Genomic DNA, 24,773 nt, shown 5'->3' with positions numbered 1-24,773 from the left:
TTTTTTTGAGAATATCAAATGCATTCCAAAGTTCACTTGGCTCAGTAGCAGGCGGAATATGTTTGCCTTAAAAGTTCTGAGCGAATACAAGGTACTACAAAAAATTACTTTTCATTCACTTAAAGTTACTTATTTTACTTTTTAAAACAATTAACAAAAGCAAACAATTGCTGCTATTGCATGGAGGCACTCTATCATTGCGTATGTATGTATGTATATAAAAGCACATGAATGTACCTTATAATAAGGTCCAAAAGTATTTAAAATTAAGTACATTCATCAGTTGCCATTGAACCATTTTCAAATCAGGCAATAATTACTTTCCGAAAAAAATAAAGATTATCTTCTTGGCGATGGCCTCTGCCTGACCGGATAAATCTGACTTGACATGGCGACTACAGACTAAAGTGATTGAGCATACTATGTATTTCTGGGTGTGTCAGCGGCTGGTAAACAACTTAAGCGCTAAGAACCTTAGCAATGCCCAGTGGCAGTAATTAAGTAACACCTGTCGAAAAAAAAAACAATCATAATAGCCACAAAATCTAGGGTCATTGCAAAGCAGCAAAACAAAAATTAAAAAAACGAAACAGAGGAAGCGGATGGCGCTCATTTTAAGCTGTAATTTAACGCAGACTGCAAATGTAATGTCAACGAGAGTGCTGGCAATCCCATTGAAGACAATTCAAGGGCAGCGTGCGTTTTATTGCCTGTCACAATGAACCAAGAATAATAATGGCAATAGTAAATAATGATTATAAAAATATAATCAACGCAAAATTTGCAAAAAAACGTACAAACGTACATACATACATACAAGCCAAGTGGGGGAAAAATGCAAAAATTTTGCGTGCAAAAACAAGTTCATTGACAATGGCCCCAAAATGCAAGCAGACCAAAAATCATTGACTATGGAGTGTTTGGCTGAAAAAATAAACCGAGCTTCTATTTTTTTTATTTACCTTTGCGAACAAAAGAAAAGCCAATTTCAAGCGCTACAACAACAAACAAGCCATAAACTTCAAATAAAAAACTAAAAAAATGCAAATTTAAAAGCATGTAAGTTCGGGCGAAACCGAATTTTCTATACCCGGCGCAGGTATCAACTTTCGTCGTTCCAACTTTCTTTAAACTACCTAGAATTCTATAACAGTCTTATTTAACGTAAAAATACTGTTGTAAGTATTAACTTGGATTAAATGAACGTCCTCAGTTATTGAAATATCGGAGTTTTCATATATCCGAAAATTACCGTTGTACGGTAAGCCGGTGCAATTTTAGTCCGATTTGAATAATTCTCAACGAATTGCTTTTTCGAACGAAGGTTATTAAATACACCGAGTTTAGTAAAAATTCATAAATCGGTTACCGAGATACACATGTGTGGTCATAAGTGGGCGGCGCTACGCCCAAAATCCAAAAATTTATAATAATCCAACTTTTTGCTCAGTGGTCATTGCAGTAATCGATTTTGAGTCAATAAACTTCAGTAGCTACTGATTTATCGCAGTTTTCGTGTTTCTGTAAATAACCGTTATATGGGAGGTGGGCGTGGCTATTGCCCGATTTCAAAGACTTTCAACAGATTTCTTAGCTAGACCCTACCCAAGCCTCGTACCGAGTTTGGTAAGGATTGGTGAAACGGCTACTAAGATACAGTATGTCATCATAAGTGGGCGGGCTGACGCCAATTTTCCAAAAATTTCATAATAATATTTTGTTGTACCAAAATTCTACTTCACATACTAATTTTGAACAATTTGGATCGAATATTTACTGAAATATCACAGTTTTTGCATTTTTCAAAAGTACCGTTATATGAGAAGGGGGGCGTGGTTACAGTGCGATTTCGCCCATTTTCAATAGCAACCTACCTTGGATAAAGGGAACCCCACGTACCAAATTCCGTTGAGATATCTCAATTTTTGCTCGAGTTAGCGTATACACGGGCGGACGGACAGACATGGCTTAATCGATTTCTTTTTTCATCCTGATCATTTATGTATACATTTGTCTATATCTATCTCGATTCGTTTTGGCTGTTACAAACAACCGTTATGCGAACAAAGTTATAATACCCTGTGCACAAGTGCGCTCGGGTATAAAAATTCAAAAACAAACCAACCTACCACAAGCATAAATGGCTGGCTAGCAGCGCCACCATGTTGCGCAACATTTGCTTCAGGCAAACGTGTTGCCAGCGTCATCGCCTTTGTTGCTGGGCTGCTGGTACTACTTTTTTTTTGTTGTTTTCTTGGCTTGGCGCGTTAATGCTTCGAAGCACGCGTTGACTACCTTTGAGCGCTACCGAAACGTGCGAAAAATTTGAATTGGAAAACAGTTACAACAACAAGAATAACAAATTTGCATAATTAGTACATATTTAAGTGTGTACAAGCAATGTGTTATTAAGTGGCACTAACCTACAGCAACATTTTGCTTTTTTCATTCCCCTTTAGTCAACCGCAAAATGTGAAGAAAAGCTATTGAAAAAAAAATGCAAGCGGTACGCATGCGCGACAAATTTTCGTATGAATTTGTTGAAAAGAAGAAAGTAAGAACACGTTTACAAATACGCATCTATAAAATGGGGAGTTAGACGGGAAATAAAAGCTCCGTGTACATTTTTAGCACATAATTTCAAAAATTACACATTTTTAATTGTATCACTTTTGAAGATCGTGTGCGATGTGATGACCAGTTTTAAGAGTGCATTGATATTTTTGAAATTCTTTTTGGTTTAAGTATGCCGCAGGGTAAAAAAGTTCCTATTTTTTACAGTTTTATGTCCTTACTTATGCATAACTCCCTTGAAAAAAAAAAACTGAAATTAATATCTCCGCAAGATCTATGGGAAGAATCATTCGCCCATACATATATGTACGTATATTGCACTGCATCACTCCCCATACAAAAACCAACAGGGTACTGTTTTTCCATTGGAATTATAAAATCTATTATATTTTAAGACGTCCACCAAAATATTTCGGAAAAATATTAAGATTTAAGCGAGCTGGACCGATTTCAAAATACCTCCAAAAATGGAGTTTTTTATGAATCGAAAAAATTTCTCTTAATGTCTTTTCAAAAAAATCCCCTCAAATGGCAAAACGGTTTAAGCTTAAAAGCTTTGCAAGTTTATTTTTAAGCTTCTTGCTATTGATCATAGGTCATCATCATCATTTTTACAAACCCGAAATCAAGTAAAGAAGTTCTAGAAAAATCCGATGCTCTTGAAATACTCCTTCAGTGAGTGTTCAAAAGCGTTTAGAACAAATTTAGTTTTTTTTTGTGATACGGTCTAATATACATTCATACATATGTACTTATGTATATACTTGTGATTACTTATACTTAAAGCAAACTTAATTTTTTTTCAAGTCATTACTGGAGTACTTAAGTAGGTGTAAATTTTTAATTGAAACTCAGCGACTGTATCGGTGGTGGTGGTGCGTATAATTTCCAAACCCTAACTCTCTATATGTATGCAAATATACAATGTGCATGTGTACATAAGTACATAAATACCTACATGCCTTTGAACCAAATCTTAACCAATTTTCAAAGTGACACCATTGCGAAGAAGCAGCCGGCAGCGCGTGTAAGTACATAATTGACTCACTAACTGTTTGCGCTTTTTTTGTATTAGGAAAGTCGCACCTTAAACTTCCACAGTCCACAGCAAATGCCGCCAGTCTGTCAACTCGACTCAGATTCACTTGTTTGACAGCCAGGTCATTTGTTGGCGTACTTTAAATAATGAGCTTTGTTGGTAGCTACGTTTCTCAACGCGTTGTGTACAAACACTATAAAGAAATATAACGATAATAATATTCCGTTAAAGTTTTTTGTGATAAGTACATATATACATACCAATGAACATAAATATGCATGTCGTTATGCATATTGGTTTATTTACAAACAAGTTACTTAAACAAGCAATTTTTAAGCAAACAACAAAACCGACTACCATTCTCATATAAAAATTTAAGATTATCGTTAATTTTTTCATGATCCAAATTAGTATGGGACCACCTGTGAGGTAACACCTTTCCTTAAAAAAAAAAAAAAAAACATTATAGAAATCGGTTAACGTGTTCCAAAGTTATGCGGTAACATATGTGCATAAAAAAAATATATTCCGACGAATTGATAACCTTCTCCTTTTTCTGAAGTCGGTTAATTAGCTAAAATAAAACGTGTCGTCAATTGTGGTATATAGTTCATACATATGTACACATACATATGTATGAACGAAAGTTACGAAACTACCAGCATACCCAAAATTTCGAGGTAGTTTTTAAAATTCCAAAATAGTCCCGGAAATCCCGCTCTAGTCCCGAAGATCCCGATATAGCCTCGAGAACCCTTCAAATCTCGAAGTACTCCCGAAAACCCTAAAAATCCCAAAGAAGTTTATAAAACTCTGACGAAGTCTGACAAATCCCCAAGTGCTCTTGAAAATCCCGAAGATTCCACGATAGTGCCGAGAATACCGAAAATCTTCAAGTAGTGTTGAAAATCCGGAAATAGTTCAAAAAATCTCCATACAGTCCCGCGAATCGCGAAAATTTCGAAAAGCCCGGAATATTGCCAAAAGTTCCAAATTAGTCCCAAAAATCTCGAAATCGTCCAAATATCCTAAAGTAGTCCCGAAGATCCCAGTATAGTGCCGAGAATCCCAAAAATCCTGATGTAGTCCTGGGAACTCCGAAAACCCCGTAATAATCTAAAAATCCCGAAGTAGTCCCGAATATATTTATAATGAGCCGAGAATCCCCGAAATATCCAGGTCGCTCTCAGAGAATTTGACAGAAGCGCTGTTTGTATGACGTCACACTTGTGCAACTTGTTTACGTTTTGCTTGCAATATTTTTTCTTCTTCTTCGATTTTTGCTCGCGTTTTGGCACTTCTCTCTCGTAAATGCACCAGTGTGACGTCGCACAAAAATTATTCTCAAAAATCCTCTCTGATGGGCGCAATCTTGTAATCTATCATTCTTGAGAGAAAAATCTCTTAAGAACAAAATTCCAGTGAGAATCAATGTGCGTGTACACACGCATGAGAATTCTCACACCAACATGGCGAAAGTCTCATGAGAGTTCCTCTTGACGTTTATGAGCACCTTTATGCAGACTACTTAGCATGCTGCACACGAACTCGTACCACACTTCGACAAACATTAATTTACCGCCTAGCTGCCAGCAATTGGCTATTTTACCTGCCTTAAATACACAATTGGTAAATGAACTTGGACTTGAAGTGTTGTGCATGATCAAAATTTCAAAATAAGTGCTTCCAATTATTCTTGTCAATTACATTTTACCTTCGACTTGATTACTGAAAATGTCTGCGAAACCTATCATAATTGCATGAATTACTTGAATTTTCTATATGCCAACCTTCTAAGTACAGTTTTCATCTGTATTGTAATGATTTATGTAACGCTTGGATCACGTAAATTCTGTCAAACTTAAGGCGCGTTCATGTCAAAAGGGCTCACCTGAAAAGCATATTAAATTATTTGTATGCCAAACACAGAGCAAACTACTGATAACGGGTGGGAAAACAAAGCTATATCAATATTTGATTTATAACTAAAACAAAGCTTGGGGTATAATTTAACAATCCATACATATTAATACCACTCCGCAGGGCCTGGGTTCAAGCACTGGTCAAAACAACAACGCAAAAAGAAAGGGAAAAGGTCTTTTCTTAACAGCGGTCGCCCCTCGGCAGGCAATGGCGAACCTCCGGTTGTATTTCTGCCATCAAAAACAGCTTCCCATTAAAACTACAATCGCGGTTTGTTTAACAACATCAAAGCGCACGCTTCAGATCGGATTAGAAGCTCGGCCAAAGACTAACACATACATATGTGTAAGCGCCAATCTCTTATTATTATTGGCCGAAAAATACGGTAATTGTGGCAAAATAAGTCTGGAATTTCTACACACAGAAACTGAAACTAATTCAAATTAAAAATTTTGTTCTCTCGAAATGAATATTCATGCGTTTCCAGTTGAAATTTCTTTAGTATTGTCTTGTGACTTCAAAGCTATTGATTTACAAACTTATAAAATAATGGCATCAATTATTAGCTGAAACCCCCAATAAAATGTATCTACATTTATTTCATATACAAATTTAGAATACTCAATAAATTCAAAGTGCTGTTACATTTACGAAAACTTAAATACTCGCATATCAGAGTATGTATGTATATGCCCGCATGTGCTACATATATATATGTATATGTATACCTAAATATGTATTTATTCACAATTCAAAAGCGCCAAATTGTAAAAATTAATTGTCTGAAGTATTTTATGCCATTAAATTATTATTATTTATGCATGTTTTGCATGCGAACAACCTTAAAATACCTTAACATAAAACTTTAGTTTCAATATTTTACACTGGCTTCCGTTGCTAACTAAATAAAAAAAGAGAGATACAACGCCCGAATAAAAAAAAAAAAAAAAAAAAAAAAAAAAAGCACCGATCGCTAAAATATACGGCAACAGAACAAAAGTGTAGGTAGTTCCAACTAATTGTAAATTAGTCAAGTTGTCATTATAATGGGCCAACAACGTACATACATGTGTATGTATTGTTGCTGCTTCATCCACTTCTCCTTCAGGCCAGCTGCCGTGGCCCCAATTTGTATGGCTCAACGCGGACAGAATTTTAATTATGAGCATTGAGAATGCATTTGGCTGCTACTTTTGGAGTGCTGACACCTGAATTTTGTATGTGTTTGCTGGTGTTGTTGTTTTCAGTTTTTGACTGTCAATGCATTCTTGCGTCCTAGAAGAACTGAATTGAAGTCGAGGTGACGACTACACATTGTCAATTTGGCCACAAATTTGTTTTTTTTTTTTTTTTTTTTTTTTGAGTCCCATTCGAATTGACTGCGAGGACAATAAAATTTGATTGCACATTCTTCATGCAAAGAATGTTCAAATTGCCTCATACATTTACGCATAAATTTAAGCACACATTCTTAGCCAGGTGAACGCGTAACTTATGGAGGCCTTGGACGCATGGTTGTTGAAATAAAGCAGGAGTCGACTTAGAATATTATTTTTGGACAAGTTCAGTAGGTTTTGCGACCAAAAAAAAAATGCTGTTTGTAAGTAAAGTTTAGTCAGCGTAGGCGGGTACGGTCTTTTCTAGAAACACTTCTACTTTCTAGAAAGACTAAGAATTTTCCATTTTGTACCCAAAACGACCTTTCGAATGATTGCTCTCGAAGTACTGCATTCCCAGTTATCGTCTTCATTATCATAATGCATATTATTTATATATGAAATGAAGCGCCAGAGCAATGACATCAAGTAACTCTGATGAGCGTTTTGAAAAAAAAAATAAATATTTATCACTTTTAATCAACGCAATCCAAAGTTGACAGTTTGCGTGACGTCGTTGATATACTTTAAATTAATTCAAAAGTCACTGTGCTACGAGGTCAACAATTTGACCCTACTTACTGTGTAATTAGGGTGCAAAAATATGATAATTAGTCCCATAATGATTGTGTCGCAATTCCTGCCGATATCATTTTTATTATTTCGCGTCAAAATTTTAAGCAAATTGCATTATTTATTACTTATATCGGAATGCAATAAAAGTATGTGAGAGGGTGTGTGCATATGTGTGTTAATATATTCGCCGTACATTAATTTTTTGCAACATTAGGGTTGCTCTATTAATTGAATTCTGAAAGTAAAACTTCGTAAAACAACTTTTGCAATACATTTGGGCCGTTGTTTGCCTTTGTCTAAAATTCTTCGCCCGATCGACGCGGCGCACAGTGGGCTGAAACGAGACCCTGCGGTCAAAATAAGATGCCCACTATTGGGATTAACCCTTGGAGATTTTTTTATTACAGGTAAATAAATTTTTTTCCAGGGGAAAATTATGTAAAAGGACTGACTGACTCAGAGATATCGGTTGGCCTCCGGAGTGACTCAGCGTCACCCGGATGCAAAGACTATTTTCTTTCAGAAAAGTGGAAATAGCCGGGAGGTCTTAAATGCAAACACCGTAGTAGGCTCCCTGCCATTTAATGAATAGCTGCAAGAGAGGATCATCTTTTAGATTTGTGTTAGAGTCAAGAACTTCACCTTCTAAAACCACCTACGGAGCCACCTCGCCGATCAATGGGGGATCAGGAAGACGGAAACGTTCTTTGTGCTCGAAGAGTTTAACTCAAGCATACCTAAATACTGTTGCAAAATATTTCTTTGGAACAAAGTCATCGAACAACAATGCTGGTGATCTTGCGAAGAGCGGCAACTTCTAATTCTACAAAACTGACACTGACAATTAAGCTTTTAAAGGCATGTAAAAGATGTTAAAAAAAACGGAAAACGACCTTCGAAAATCTATATGTTTCGATATCCTTGAAAAACTGAATTTCTATATTTTCTACGATTGTTTTTCTGCTCAAAAAATACCAAGCAATTTTTTTTATTTTGTATGTTTTTTGCATCAAAATAAAATGCAAACAACTATCAGCTTTTTTGCTAAAAAAAAAAGTAAAAAGCCAAGTTTTTTAACGTTACGACAATTTGTTATCAAGTGATCGAAACGGCGACTAAAGTATAATTGATTGGCTTTTTTATAAATTCTCTTGAAAAAGAAAACATGAAAACAAACTAAACTACTTTTTCTCAACCATTTAGGATTCTTCTTTATTTGTTATGCCTTGAATGTGAGCGCCTACTTTTCTCGCATTAATTAGGCTACCCTAATGCATACACTTCATTAGCGTGTCTCGTTTATCCCCCATTACCGTGTCCATATATCACAAACTAATTACAGATAATGACCCCGTTTTGATATCAGGTAGATCACATTCCTATTTAATTAATTGCATTAAAAATTTATTCAGTAATTTAAATATCGCACAATTGATTAAATTTTCACCACTCAAATTCTCAACCTCTTCTCTCCCCAGAATGTAATTATTGCTGATGGCTCGGAGCAGTATAAGCGATTCGTACAACTCCCACAGCCATTGATCTTCAAAGTGTACATCTTCAATGTGACCAATGCGCAGAAGGTACAACAAGGCGCCATACCAATTGTACAGGAAGTAGGACCCTATGTATACAGGTAAGTGGTAACCCAGTGCGACTGTGGGTTAATAAATATTTACTACGGCCACTTTAATTTAATTCGTTTGCTCAAATTTCTAGGCAATATCGACGGAAAAAAGTAAAACACTTTTCGCGCGATGGCTCTAAAATCAGCTATGTACAGGACCAGCATTTCGAGTTTGATGAGGAGGCGTCAGCACCATACACCCAATCCGATCATATTGTCGTACTCAATATGCATATGAATGTAAGCTACTATATTTATGTACATACATATACGATTGGCAATAAATGAAGTTCTATTCCCAAAGCTTCACTTTACATTGGATCTTGAAATTAATTTCTACTGGCATTGTTTACATTCAACTTAAAGCATTTTGAGGAAATTATATAAATAAATGATCACTATTCATATTGAACATTTATCTATATTTGGAAGCATGATGCCAATAATCAGTGTTACCGCTGAAAATTTTTCGAAAGTGGCAAAAAAGGTGTCACAGCCGAAAAAAAGTGTCTTCAAGTCATTCGAATCGTTTATACCATTGTATGTAACGACTTTCATTATTTTACCTTTCGAAACTCATTAGGGCATATTCATAGTCGAAATAAAATCGACCCTAACGTTATTTTTAGCTTTTTTCAACGGAAAATCTGCAAAAAAAGCTACTTAGAGTAGGCTTTATTGCATCTGTGACTATGCCTCATTATTTTTAATAACTTATTAATGATGATCATCATTTTCTGCCAAAAATAGTTTTTTCTCTTAAAATAATAACCCATTGATGAGGGACATATTAAAAAGACGCAATATGCATATTTTGCATTTAGTATGAAAACCAAATTGCAGTTAAAAAAGTACTTACATCATTAAATAAATAATAAATTTAACACAAATAAATTGGGGGAAATTCTAAGCTACAAAAACGGGGCATTAATTCATTCTACTTCGGGACATTTATTCGGAAAACGTTTGACATAATAAAAAGGTTGAACTCAGTACAAATTTGGCCAGAGGTGTAATTTTTAAGTGCCTTTGAAAAGTAAATACTAAAACATTTTTAAACACGTAAGAAAAAATCTAATTTATGAAGGAATTGTCAAAATGTGTATATGGAATTTTAAAACAAAGAAAAGGAGCAAAGGTCGCACGATTTTTTGGAAAAGTTTTAAAATAAGCCTAATGTTAAAAGTCGGTGTCAGGGCGCATCGATCTCCAAAAAGTGTCAATTTGACACTTTAGTCGCACAACGGTAACACTGCCAATAATAATATTTCTTTCGAGCTCCAATGTTTGGTAGAGCATCTAGTACCCTTGCTAGCAATTCAATAAAATAAGTTCTTTGTCTGTATATTATTTGCAGGCATTTTTACAAGTATTCGAAAGGGAAATTACTGATATCTTTCAGGGTTTTGCGAATAGATTAAATCACAGGCTCAACCATACGCCAGGCGTTCGTATATTGAAACGTCTGATGGAGCGCATACGTGGGAAACGTAAAGTAAATTTTTCTTAAATACATACAAAGAAATGGAAAATTCAATTTAACATTTAATATACATACATACATATTTAATTGTAACAACAATTGGTTATTGCATTGGCTCACATACTAATCATTACTACCTCTCTGTAGATGTATTTACTTAACATACTAGACATATCATATCAAGCGTATCAAAACATATTCGCATAACCCGTAGAATTAGGAAATTTCATACGTAAATATGTACATACAGTAGCGCTTTTGGTATGGTAAAGGTAGTCAATCATACAAATAAACACTCGCATTGCTTAAATAATTATATATACACGTACATACGTACGAATAATACCAGTAAACTTCCGAATTATTAAAGAAAAAGTTATAAAAAAAATTCGAACATACTTTGCATGGCAAAACCCAGCAGAAAAAAGAGTGAAAATCAACAGTATTTCGTAGCCACTTAAATCTTGCTCTTTGATGCGTTAAAATCGAATGAGCTATAAATCTGCATACCAGAAAATTTTCTAAAAATTTTGAGTAAAAAGTTTAAATTTTGGTGAATATTTGTCAAATTCTTATAATTTTTGTACCAAGATTGAAATGTGGATTTATATGGTGTTTGTTGTTTAACTACTGCTACTTTTTTTTTAAGATATTAAACATTAAAGCCAAATCTGGTCAAAATAAGGCGAGCCTATTATTTCTGTCACTGTCACTATTATGGTCTGTCAGGTAATATTTGCTGGTCAAAAGTCAGTTCTGCATTTTCTGTTCAAACTTTTACGTTACGTTATTTGTTTAACTTAATACCTAGCCTAATTTTAAGTAATATACTTGTTGTGCTAGTGTCCTTTCATATAAATAAGTACAAATTAATGCAAATACACAAACACTCGTGATACTTATATCTAAAGGAACATGCTTTTATTTGAAGCAACTATGATAAGAAAAAAAATATACATATAGCAAAATTATGGTATGCTATTTCAAACTTAAAATTATTTCGATTTTGAATTTGGAATTTCAAAATTCTGATATCAGATTTGAAATCAGCCACTTTGATCAAATCAGTTGGTTACTTCCCGACTTTTGGCCAGCAAATAGTATTCGCCAGACCGTAGGGCTTCGGCATAGGAACATTTTTACACTTTTGCTTATAAAACTAAAACTATTAAACTGCTTTTCAAGTTTTATAGCTCAAATTATAGGTAAAGCCCCCCAAAACTCGTTAAATCGGAATTATTTTTGGAATTAATTGATCAATGCCGTCGTCTAACTGTGCTTTTAGATATGTAACTACGTACATACATAGGTACGTTCTTTAGGCCAAAAGTCTCAGTTGAAGTGAAGTTTTTACTTGCCGGCGCCATTACAGCTCAATAGCCAGTGCACTGCAAATGTTTTCTATATTCCACTTCTACCACATATAAATCCAAAATATCTCAAAACAATAGACAATTAGAAATCTTGAAATTCAAATTCTGATCTTTCGAAAACAAGCTCAAATAATTTCGCTTTCATTAGATCTGTCATACTTTCATTTTAAAAAAAAAAAACAGCGCTCTATTTTCAATAAATAATTTTTAAATATCCATACATACATACATACATTGCAGTCAGACAAACGTATTTTTTTTTTTAATTGAAGAATAGCTTCCTATCCTTCTTCTACTTTAAATGCTAATTCGTATGCCACATCTGGACAAACCAGCTGAAGTTTATACAAAACTCAAGCACCATAAAAACGTGCAAATGCAAATTGTGATAAATAAAAATATCCTAATTTACATTTTAATAGTATCTACTTGACTATTATGTCTGTGTTTTAAATATACATATACCGACATTTTAAATGGATATATTTCGCTTGGCCATTTTGTTGAAAATAGCCAATAAAGAAAATAAGTTCAGGAGTAACTTAAAAAAAAACTAAAAATACAATACGTATGATGGAATCGGGTCAAGAATAAATTGTTAGTTTTAAAATAAACTTCGACTCTATAAGTTAAAATTTTAGCTGTGATGTTTTTTATGAAGTTATATATCGATGGCTGAGTGGAAGATCGACCTACATATCTCGGCAGCCAATAGAAAACGCTCTCTCTCAAAAAACTTTTCGAAAACGTCCTATCTCAGCTGCCGATTCAAAAACGCCCTATATCAGCATATTTTCAATACATTTTGCAGTGAGGTAGGGCGTTTTTGAACCGAATTTTCAGATAGGGTGTTTTTCAATTAAATTCTGAAATAGGGCGTTCTTGAAAAGTTTTTTGGAGATAGGGCGTTTTCGAACTGGCTGCCGAGGCAGGTCGATCTTCCACTCAGCAGTCGATATGTACCTACATAGACAACCTGGTATCTAGGAAACCTACTCAGCCCCTCAAATTTTCTATGAAGTTCGCTTTATTAAGATATCCTATTTATCATTTTCTCTGGTTGAAGCTATTCTTTTCTCGCTTTAATTCTCATTTATAAGTGCATACGTGCTTACATAAATATTATTCCGGATGCATACATTAATGTAGCCTCAAAAAATAGTACTTCGCTCACCCTCTTCAGAAGAGGCATAACTCAAGAATCAGATCTGGAAACATAAATGCTTGTGGATCGTACAGATTCAACGCAATTAAAACCAAAACAGGTATACCAGTACTTTCTATTTAGTTAGAGAATATAATTTTGAAGAAAAAAATACTTTTATTAATTGTGGATAAATCCTACGAATTGATTTATGCAAAAATTTTGAATTGTGCCCCTTTTGAGGAGGGTGTGCGCGATATGCACCTCTGTTTTTGTTGTCTAATCACTACTTATGTAAATCCATGGGCGTAGCCAGGTAGGGGCGGGGGGGGGGTCGATCCCCCCCCCCCCCCCCCACTAACTTTCAAATTTTCCTTATATACATATAAAATAGTACCCTGAAATGCCAGCTTAATTGGGTCGAGAATCCCCCCCCCCCCCTAAATTTCATTCTGGCTACTCCGATGTGTAAATCCTTTACCAAAACATAATTAAAAAATAATTATGCTGCCATTTAAATAGCATTAATCAATTTGCGACACATCGTAACTCATTTTTGACACTGAACAAATTAAGAATACTCTGAAAATTGCAAAAATTATATAATATCATTTTTTATTTTACTTTTTATGCTGATTTTGTAAAAAAAAATGTATAGAACCCTACAAGTGGCTACACAGCCTATTCGTCGATATATTAAATGATGTAAAAGTAAGTGGTTGACGAGACTCTCTGTTTTTTAGTTGATGAAGTTCAAGTTTTCTTCAAGTTCAGCTGTCACCCGAAAACACAGTTACCTGCTTGTCAGCCGTCCTGATTAATTTTAATTGCATACTCACATGCAAAAACTTTGACATCTTCATTTCTATATACATACATACATACATATTACCTACAAATGTCATAGATGTGAAACTTTGATTCCCAAGTGGATACCCTTGATTGGCGTATCCATTTGTTTCAAGCACGTATACATACAAATTATTTGAAAAAAAAAATAAACAACTAATAATTGCTAAAATCGCCTATAGCATTTGTTGGACACATGCCAAGTTGTTGTCTTTGCATAAACAAATACGTATATATAAAAACATGGAAATGTTTGTTTCAAAGGCTATCACACTCAAATCCCGCCTTAAATGCGAGAAATCGTTTAATTCTATACCGTAATTAAAATATTAAGTATATGCTTTTTTACTAAATTGAAATTGCAATTAACACGCTTGCGCGCCCCTGCCCCATCCCACACTTATGCCCCCCGCCCCCAATTACATATTTACTCTCGTTTGCTTTGGTTACGGTGCTCGGTAGATTGATTGAATGCTTGGTAATTAAACGCTTTGATCGGAAATGAAACTGTAAATAAGCATGAAAATGAGGCATTTAGAAGTAATAAAGCTCGAGCTTGGCTCTCTTTTGAAATATGTACTAAAAAACGCAATAATTATCTACTAATTAAGTTTTGTATAATCATGCGGCACACGCATACACCCGCACACCACGATGCATAAATGAATGTGTGTGTATGTATGTACATTTAATCGATATAAATTTCAGTCGGTGCTGCAGATTTCGGAAAACGATCCGGGCTTATCGCTGCTGCTCGTCCACTTGAATGCGAATCTGAAGGCTGTCTTCAATGATCCGAAGTCAATGTTTCTCGATACAACAGTGCGCGAATTCCTCTTTGACGGCGTGCGCTTCTGCATCAATCCGAATGGCATTGCCAAGGCCATCTGCAACCAGATCAAAGAAGGCGGCTCGAAGACAATACGCGAAATGAGTGATGGCAGTTTGGCGTTTTCGTTCTTCAATCACGTGAGTACTTATAATTACAGTAGTACATATTTGCATGCTTCAATGGCCGATGCTAATGTTTTTCTTTTCATTGTTTTTTTTTCATTTTTTGATGTTACAGAAAAACGGCACAGGCAAAGAGGTCTACGAGGTGCACACCGGTAAGGGAGATGCCCGGCGCGTCTTGGAAATACAAAAATTGGACGATTCACATAATTTGCAGGTGTGGCTAAATGGTTCGGAGGGCGAGACTTCAATGTGCAATCAAATAAATGGCACTGACGCTTCGTCGTATCCGCCATTCCGCAAACGCGGCGATTCAATGTACATCTTCAGCGCGGATATCTGCCGTTCGGTGGAATTGTTCTATCAGAGCGACATACAATATCAGGGCATACCGGGTTTTCGCTACTCAATCGGTGAGAATTTCATCAACGACATTGGTCCCGAGCACGACAACGAATGCTTTTGCGTGGACAAGCTGGCGAATGTGATAAAACGAAAGAATGGTTGCCTATACGCAGGCGCTTTGGATCTAACAACGTGTCTTGGTAAGTGTGAGCTCTATTAGTGGTTGAAGAATATATTTTTGGGCAAGTGGCAAGAATGCTCTCTACATCGTGATATTTTGGAAGATAATAGGATAAGGAGAGATAAGATAACACTAAGAAATTATGGGACTGGCATGAGGAGAGCTATATAGATACATATGTATGTATATATTAGAGCTCTTGTTAATCGACTAACCGATTAATCGGTTAATCGAATAGAAAAAGTGGTTTCAAAAAATAATCGAATACCATTAATCGATTAACCGTTCACTTTCGACTAACCGTTCATAATCGACTAGTTGTTTTCATTCGATTACTTGACAGATTCGACTATTTGAATAGTTGTTTTCTTTCAATATTTCATACGTTTTGCGGTTGATAGGCTTTGAATATTTATAGTACCAAAAATGGTGTGGTACTGCATGAATTATGATGGAGATGAATACGTGACTTATAGCAAAATATGCAAAATTCAAAGTGCATCCATCACCTTCATAAACTCATGGAAACCAGGGTTGCAACAAGAGAAATGGGTAACATATTTGTTGCAATTAATCGTGCTATTGCACGAGAAATGGTCTCTTGGCACTCGTTTGAAATAGTTTCGCCATCTTCGTTTTTTCTTCTACGCTTGACATTTTTTGCCGGGGTTGGTTCGGTGCATTCACTATTGGCTACATCTGTGGTCCTGGGGAGGATAAACTATGGAAAATTACCAGTTATTAGTTCGTTAACATAAACATACATTTCCAGGTCCTGCTCCTTGTTCCTCTTATGAATGGCTTACAAATGGGTTGCCAAAGATTATGTCGAATTATTATAGGCTATATTTTGTCCACATATTGAACACTTGACTTCTTTTCCACCTTCGGAATTAGAAAAGAAGTTCCACACCCAGCTACGCTTACGTAAACTCATTTTGAATGAAGCAAATTTTTTGTTTTGAAGTGAGAAAAAATTTGTATTTAAACAACTTTCACTATTCGAATAATGCACGACTAGTCGAAGTTGATGAAACGATCGAATACTTGCTATTCGATTTTCAGTCAATGCAAAAGTTGCCACTCGACTATTCGAATAATCGATTAACCGGATAATCGACTGTTAACAAGAGCTCTAGTACGTATGTATATCTCAATCCTTCATATTTTTCTTTTATAATTTTTTAAGCTGAAAAAACTTCAATGTATTTTGTTGTTTGTAAATATTCTTAGTTGAAAAATAACTTTAGTTCCTTTCAAGCAATGTATCTTTATGTTTATTTATTTTACAACACAATCATTAACGTATGATAAAAAAGTTTAGGTAATTCACGCAATTTAAAAAAATATTTCTCTGCTGAAACTTGTTTTTATATTTGCACGTCGTTATTCACGATAATTCGATATATATTCTCTACGATTTCCATGGTTTCGCTTAACAAGAATTTATCAATTTAATTTAAGGGTAGCAGGTTAATGAATAAATGCTTTTACTATTTTTGTTTACCAAATTAAGACCATTTAAGTTGTGTTAATTAAAATGAATTTCTTCACAACTTTGTTAATTGATTTAAACATCGCAAGAAATTCCCTAAGGTAACATGAGCTATTGACTTTTTATAGAAAATTCTTAACAACAAATTTGTAGATAATTCCACAACCGATTGCAAACAACTTATAATTTTAGTTTTAACAGAAGTAGTATATGTACTGCATATATTTTTTATGGAATGAGTAAAGTGACTCGGTGGCGAAATTGAACGAATTTCTTAAGCAGGGATCACCCTATTTGTAAATTTGGCAGTCACAGAGTGGTGTTGTTTAGAAAGTTTTATCGAGAATGAGTTCAGCTCAATAATAACTTCCCAAACAACACCACTCCGTAACGGTGAAAATGGCAAAATCTCTACAAATGTACAAATTGTGTGCTCCCTGCTTTACTGACTGTCGAAATTACCAATGAACACAATGTCGGTTTGGGTCGAGACCAAAAATCTTCTCCAATTGCCTCTCCCCTATACGAATTTGAGCCACATATTTCCGCGCCACATAGAAGGGCATGACGAATTGGTAGAGCGTAATTTCTGTTCGTCGAGAGAGGGCTCTACTTTGCAATAGCCTACCGAGCCCAAAGCAGCACTTGCCAGGCAAGAGTTATTCTTCGCTTGATCGCCAGGCTGACGTTATTGGTGGTGTTTATGCTGGATACTAGGTAGACAAAGTCCTTCACTACGTCAAAGTTATAGCTGCCAACAGTGAAGTGTGTTACGAAACGAGTAGACATGTTGCCGGAAGGTACTTCGTCTTGTCTTCATTCACATCGATGTTGTTGTAAAGGTCTTATGGCTTATCGCTCCATCGTCTGCGATCCTCGCCCTCACAAATGCGTAAATTACCATATATGTCCCGTCCCCAACTCATTTGATGGGCGTTCATGATGAGAGACTTATAAAGTGTGATTTTGGTTCGTCGGGAGTAGAATTTACCGCTCAAGTTATACTTCAGAGTAGCACTTCTTGAGAAGAGCATTTTCTTCGTTTAATTTCGAGTTTGATATTATTATCAGTGTTAATAGTGGTTCTCAAGTATACGATGCCCTCAACAACTTCAAAATTACAACTGTCCACAGTAACATTGGGGCCTAGACATGCATGTGCTGAAACTTTACGACCAGAGCCATTTGCTTTGCTTCACTATCTAATTTCTAGAACAATGAATAGGCTGCCATAAAAAAAATTATAAATTTAGCTAAAATCCAGCCTTACTTAAGTGTAGGCAGGTAAAGGTACACAATCTTTACATCATTCCCATGCTTTCTACAATTTAGAGCTGCGATTGCGGATAGATTTACTATACATAACTTAACATGTTCTAATGTAAAAATAAAAATCGATTTGCATTACACATCCAAATTTTACAACCAAATTTTGCATAACACGTGTCTCCCTATCCTGAAAAAAATTAACTATGTTTGGTTTTGAAGATACACGTTGCAGCTGCCAGCCGTATCCCATTAGCAACGATAATCGAAGCAATCGTAGAATTAGATTCGCGGAATTAGTTACGACATAGGCAGCAAAAAGAGTTTGAATAATTAACATAATCTTTAGTCATTAAATTGTTTCTTCTGAATTACTTAAAAAATAATTTCGCTATGATAAAGCAGCGCGCAAAGACAATCCCCACAATCTCATAGAGACTCCTTCATATATGTATGTATGTATGTACATATGACCAACATCTCTAAAGGCCTGTATGCAGCTCTCAAGAAACCGGTCAAGAAAAATTTGCCATTATTTCGTATGTGTGTGTGTGTGTCCAAGGAATTTTGACATCATCTGATACTTCATCAGCCTGTTGCCTCACTCTTTCCTCAAGAAATAATGGAACGGGCATATAATTTCTGTTGCAAGCCTGGGTTGCCTTGTACCTTTTTTCACAAAAAAACTTTACAAAAACCGTAGTAGAAAGCGTAGTAAATTTCTTAAGAACTGCGTACTGCCTTAAGGAAATTTGACTCGAGAAAATTTCTTAGCCAATTCTTGTACGTCATTTTATACACTCAACTAATATCCAAAATATTAGTAAATATGTATGATGCAAAGGTTTATTGGTCTTGTTGTGCTACATATGTATGTATATGTATTTGTGGAGAGGGTTGACCTCCGGTGATTTGCCTTTGAACTATTCAAGGCTAGCCAGTGCAAATTATCACATTATACATTTGGGGTGTTCACAGTTCGTTCCAAATTGTGTCTGAAAATGTAGACGTCTACATTTTGAGACATCTTTAGCATCAAACTGTGAGCACCCCTTGTGTTGCCTTGTGTTGGTGTTGCCAGACATTTCTTCCCTGCGTGCATTTTTTATATGCCGCCTTTCGATTTTGTTTCTGAAAAATTGTAATTATTTAACTTAATTACCAATTCGTAATATTTGTTATTTCTTTTCCTTGATTTGTTTCTTAAAAAAAAATGTGATTAGTATTGCCATAATGCAACCCTGCTGCGAGGTTGCAAAATGTAGACGCGTAAAAAACATACCTTTGAGTGTGACAAAATGTAGACGGCGTCGTTTTCCAATTTTGTATGGGAAACAACAACACCACAGATTTTACGGTTAGAAAACGTCTTAAAATGTAGACGTCTACATTTTGAGACACTATTTGGAACGAACTGTGAACACCCCAATTGATATTAATAACACATTTCTCTCTTCACGCTATTCCCTTCAATGCGAAATTAGATTAGATAGGTAGACATTAAAGAAATTTGCAAGTCAAATTGCCATATATTTAAATGTTTCAACGATACTTACCATGCGTGGTATCGCCACTCTCGCCTGCCTTAATCGACTCTCGCCTGCTTCAATGGACTCATTATTAACGTGAGAAAAATTATCAATATAGAGGCGTTAACTATCTGCGCTAAGCAACAAAGCGTATTTAGTCGATTTGCAGCGAACGCCCGCTATTTAATGAAAAACGTCGAAATAAATCAAACATACTATGTACGTATGTAGGTAGGTATGTATATTTGTTAAGCCATAAAACAATGAAGCGCGCTTTAGTACTTAACAACAACTGAGAAAACAAACAAATTAGCTAAACGCAGGCGCAATAATAAGAAAAATGATTAGATGCTCAACTGCAAATTACTAGCTTATACAAGTCATTAATTCATAATTTGTGCGGAAATAAAATCTAATTTTTGTTAAACAACCAACTAGCCTACACATAGACAGACGGACGGACGGACGGACGGAAGATGCTGGGAGAGAGACAGAGGTAGAGGGAAGAAGTATTCACAAAGAATTCGCATCAGCATGCTTAGAATGCCACTTGAAATTAGACTGGTTAGGCAGGCGGCTGTCGACGTGCAACCAAATAAAAGTGTAAAAAGACGATACAAGTGGCCTATATATAATTGAACACCCACAGCACATACGCACGCGCACAACACTCAGCCTATTGCGACGATTTGCTGTAGCAACAAAAATATTTGTGTCTCAGAGATGTAGCGGCACAGGCTCAAATACAGCACTCGTGCTGCTCTTCAGAGACTGATTGGCATCGCTGGCCCCCCCAATGGGTAGCTAATCATCACCAACTAACAAAGACACACTCGCGCTCATACATACATACATACATAGATACATGTAGTATGCCTTCATACTCGCTAGCACACCTCAATTATAACTGTTAGTTCGGAAGACGACTTATAACACAAATCAACTGCTAACTAGTAGTAATGCTTTCAACCGTCCTAGAAGCTTACCGCTGAGAGCTGTCTGTCATAAGTTATGAATCAATTCATTTATTTAGATACAAATGTACGTACAAGTATGCATATGCATATGAAGTGTTTACAGCTTAAGTGTTGAGCGTTGAATTGTGAGCTTTTCTACGGCAGACGGCATAGAGTCAAAGGCGATAATGAATGCGACTGTTGTGCAAACTGGTTATTTTGCTCGTCTTCGATTAGCAAAAGATTGGTTATTAGCGGTTCTTAGATTTGGCATTAATAATCCGCTTAGAATAAATAGATATGGAAGAAAACACTTTCGTGAAAGTATTAAAACTGAAGAGCATTCAATCTGAAATAAATATAGAACGCTAAGGAAATGCGCTGTGGAGTAAGAAAAAATTTAGCGAACTACTTGAGACACATATATTCACTTCAAGCTTCTGAACTGGGTTCTACTTTGTATTGCAAATCCATATAATTCCAATAATTGCACTATGCATTTGTATAAGACCGTGTCGCCTTTCAAATCGCAATACAGAGTAGACCGCCTGATTTAGGATTGTCTACAAAGCATTAAAAAGTAGTTGCTTAAAGTATTTATAAATGAGCCTGAACTTCTTATTAGGAGCCAATTAACGCAAAGTGGCGCCAGTCTATTCCACTTCTGGCGAACGATGAAACCGGTAGCGCATTAATCAAAAAAATTAAGAGCGCCTGGGCCACACTGGAGAAGTGAAACTTACAAATCTGCGCCTTATTAACTTTAGTCCTGAAACTGGCACAGTGACATATCAGGAAACTTAGAGGGACACGCAAGTGTAGGAACTAATTTATCTTCAGTTAACTGTATGCCTTGAGTAATGTCCGAACGGGGGCGACTGTCTGTTAGCACGACATTCAGCATCCTATGGTGGCATGAATTGACTCCATGCTAAAAGAAGAATAATTAACGCCACCATAGGCACAGGATCTGTTAGAAGGAAAACCTCAAGAAGGCGTACTATCCCCTCTATGCTGGCTCCTAGTGGTGAAAGAAATTCCTGAGACTTTCAAACCTAAAATGACAAAGGTTGTCGCCTACGCCAACGATTTTGTGACACTCATCACTGGCAAATTCCTGTCAACGATAAGTGAACTAATGGGGAGTGCACTAGGTGATAACTCTAAGTGTGCCAACCTGCATAGATTGGGTGTAAACCCCTCCAAAAGAGAACTGGTATTGTTTACAAGGAAAACAAAAGTACCCACTTTTCCTCCGCCGAAATTAGGGGAATCTTCTTTAAAACTCTCCTCCGAGGCAAAATGCTTTGAAATTATTCTGGGTTCGAAGTCGAAATCGAAGCTGATATAGAAGGCAGCACTGACAACATTACGCCTGTTTGGGACTTCAATACGAAGATATTAATTAGGTTGCCGACCCGAGAAGAATGGGATGCGGGACTGTCAGTAGCAGAAAGGCTGGTGGTTCAAACATGGAACAAGGAACCGGAGCCGGTGTCTACTCGAAAGACCTGCAGATCAACCGGTCTTTTCGTCTACCGTACAACTGCACTGTCTTCCAAGCGGTGATCGACGCTATAGAGATGCTAATAGTAGAAGCGGGTGCTACCACAGTTTAGTGATCACGCTAAAAAATTAATGAATACTCCGTAGCCGCGACTAATGACTTGTGGAACAAACGGGAGGCCACAAGATAACTATGACCGCGGCTTAGTAGAAAAGACAGGGGATATAATGAAACTCAATAGATCTGCACTAAGAGTCCTCACCGGCGTCATCCCAGGACACTATCCTATAGCATCAATGCTTCAATGGAGAAAAATACCAACAAGTAATATCTGCAGATGCTACCATGATAAGGATGAGGAAGAGTCAATTGACCACTGAGTTTGTCGATGTCCAGGTCTACAGACAAAGCGACTCGAGTACTTGAGTTCACGCTTCTTCAACAGTCCGGGCGAGGTAGGGGAGGTGGAGCTGTTGGATCTCCTCTTCTTCATCAGAGATAGTAATCGGTTCAGTATAACAATGACTTAAAGCTACTCTTTCGATTATAGGTACGTATATCCTCCTGACACTCACTTAAAGAGGGCACTCACAATGGACATAATGGATAAAAGGACGGAATATACCACCCACGCTCTCCTAACTTAACTTAACTGTACGCGTAATGCAAGCGTCTCGTTATCGAAAACATCTTGCATCGATGGTTTCTAAGAAGATCTGGTCAAATATCAAAAAAATATGGGTAATCTGACTTAGTAAGTAAAACCGCTTGAGAGTGTAATTAAATACCCCGAAAGGGATGGTTTATACTCAAGACTCCTCTGAATAGAACCCCACATTTTTCGCTACCTTGTTATTAGATTTTCCTAATACGTCTAATGCTGGATTTCCACTAGGCATTGAATGGCTAAAATGGCAAATGACAAAGTTGGGCATTAAAAAGTTATCGCGCCATTATTTGAAAAAAATAGTCATTAAGTCCATTTCCACATGGCATGGCATTTTCATAAATGGCATAATTTTTTGTCATTTCAATGCCTAGTGGAAAATCGGCATAACTCTAATCAGGCCTCTAAAATGAAGATAGTAAAAGCACAAACTGTATTGTTGAGTTCAGTGGTAAGTCAGTGCTTTAAGATTTATTTGTAAATTTTTGTAAATTTGTAAAATTCCAGTTATGGACTCTGTGACCAATACATTACCTACTTTTGTTATCTCTAAGTGAAAATAATGATCATAGTATCAGGTTTAACGCAAGTATACTTTTAACTGACATACTTTGGCGTCAAACTTGAATTGGATAACATCAAAATTAAAGAGCGCGAATAAAAATAAATAATACAAAATAAACTGAAATTTCTGTCGATAGTAATGAAAAGCCAGACTTCAAAATTAAATGTACACAAGTCAAAATTCAAGAAAAGAATCAACGATATTATGCAATATGAATAAATCAATGGCCACGCCAACAACACGATATCCATATCAAGATATCAATTGATAAAGCAGACAGTTCGCCTATCGCGCGTTCGCTTGCTGATTAACCAGTTTTTTTTTTTTTTTTTTGTTATTCTGTGTTTATGCGCATTGCGCGCATCTCTACAATGCTGCCCCACTGATTGGATTGACTGACTGCCTAATTGAACGCCTGTTTGACTGGTGGCTAGCCACAAATACGAACAACTCCGTGGCTCAAACTCTGAGCGTGGCTGAATTATAAATAATCTGAGTGTACCTGAATGGCTGGACAGATAGATGGCAGTTCGATGCGATGCGATGCGATGCGATGCGCAAAGTGAGCTGGACATATAAACGCGAGACATCACTGAAATCAGTATTGAACGAGACGCGAGCGTGAAAACAAGCAAACGTGAAGAAAGAAGCCCTGGCATTAGTAGCCAATAAAACATAATAAGCTTTGGGGCGATTAAAATTAGCTAACCCACTTCGTCAAATTACCCTGAATTTATTAGCTAATTTATGTGCGCAGTGAAAAGAGTCGCCTAACACCTAAAGAAACTAGTCGAAATCGGTGAAAGATTTTGCGCCAAAGGCGACTGTGCGCGCGAGCATACGCACGGCGTTCGTGGCCGCTTTACGGGAATATTAAAAGCTGCTTCCACGCTCTTTTGTGCCACTTTCAAAATGATAGCGTATCGTACGGCAGCTGCGCGCGCACGCAACTCTCTGTTCATTGGCGAGTTTTTCGCGCGGGTTTTTTGCTTCCTTCTAGCTTTTGGTGCCAGCGTCAATGCCAAGGTGTTCGATCGTTGCGAATTGGCGCAAGTTCTGCACAACAAACACCGCCTGGATTTGCACGAGGTCGCAACATGGACTTGCATCGCTCAGCACTCGAGCGATTTCAACACAGAGGCCTACGCGGGAGGTCTGGCTGGTGGCTCGCATGGTCTTTTCCAGATTAGCGATGTGTTCTGGTGTTCGCCACCTGGCAAGGGATTCGCCTGCAATCTGCCCTGCGAACGGCTGCGTGACGCTGATTTGACCGATGATCTGAGCTGCTTGCGTATTATTTACGACGAGCATCAACGTCTCTCCGGAGACGGCTATAACGCGTGG

The 24,773-nt window shown here is 36.6% G+C and overlaps 1 protein-coding gene across 3 annotated transcripts in view; it reads left to right on the top strand.

Annotated features, from left to right (window-relative positions):
- Window positions 1–24,773, top strand: part of LOC118750924 (sensory neuron membrane protein 2) — a 48,259-nt gene that overhangs the window by 6,920 nt on the left and 16,566 nt on the right. For 2 of the 3 annotated variants that reach the window (XM_036485670.1, XM_036485669.1), the window contains exons 3-7: window positions 8,967–9,124; window positions 9,208–9,355; window positions 10,473–10,610; window positions 14,673–14,933; window positions 15,034–15,463. In XM_036485670.1, coding sequence (XP_036341563.1) covers window positions 8,967–9,124; window positions 9,208–9,355; window positions 10,473–10,610; window positions 14,673–14,933; window positions 15,034–15,463 — 1,135 coding nt within the window. The remainder of the gene's footprint in view (window positions 1–8,966; window positions 9,125–9,207; window positions 9,356–10,472; window positions 10,611–14,672; window positions 14,934–15,033; window positions 15,464–24,773) is intronic. The other variant, XM_036485671.1, reaches the window with a different exon arrangement.

Source organism: Rhagoletis pomonella, unplaced genomic scaffold (assembly GCF_013731165.1).
Source record: "Rhagoletis pomonella isolate Grant_MI unplaced genomic scaffold, Rhpom_1.0 Rhpom_scaffold_00460, whole genome shotgun sequence".
Lineage (NCBI taxonomy): Eukaryota > Metazoa > Arthropoda > Insecta > Diptera > Tephritidae > Rhagoletis > Rhagoletis pomonella.
Note: the sequence above shows the minus strand (reverse complement) of the source record. Positions and strands in the feature narration are given on the sequence as shown.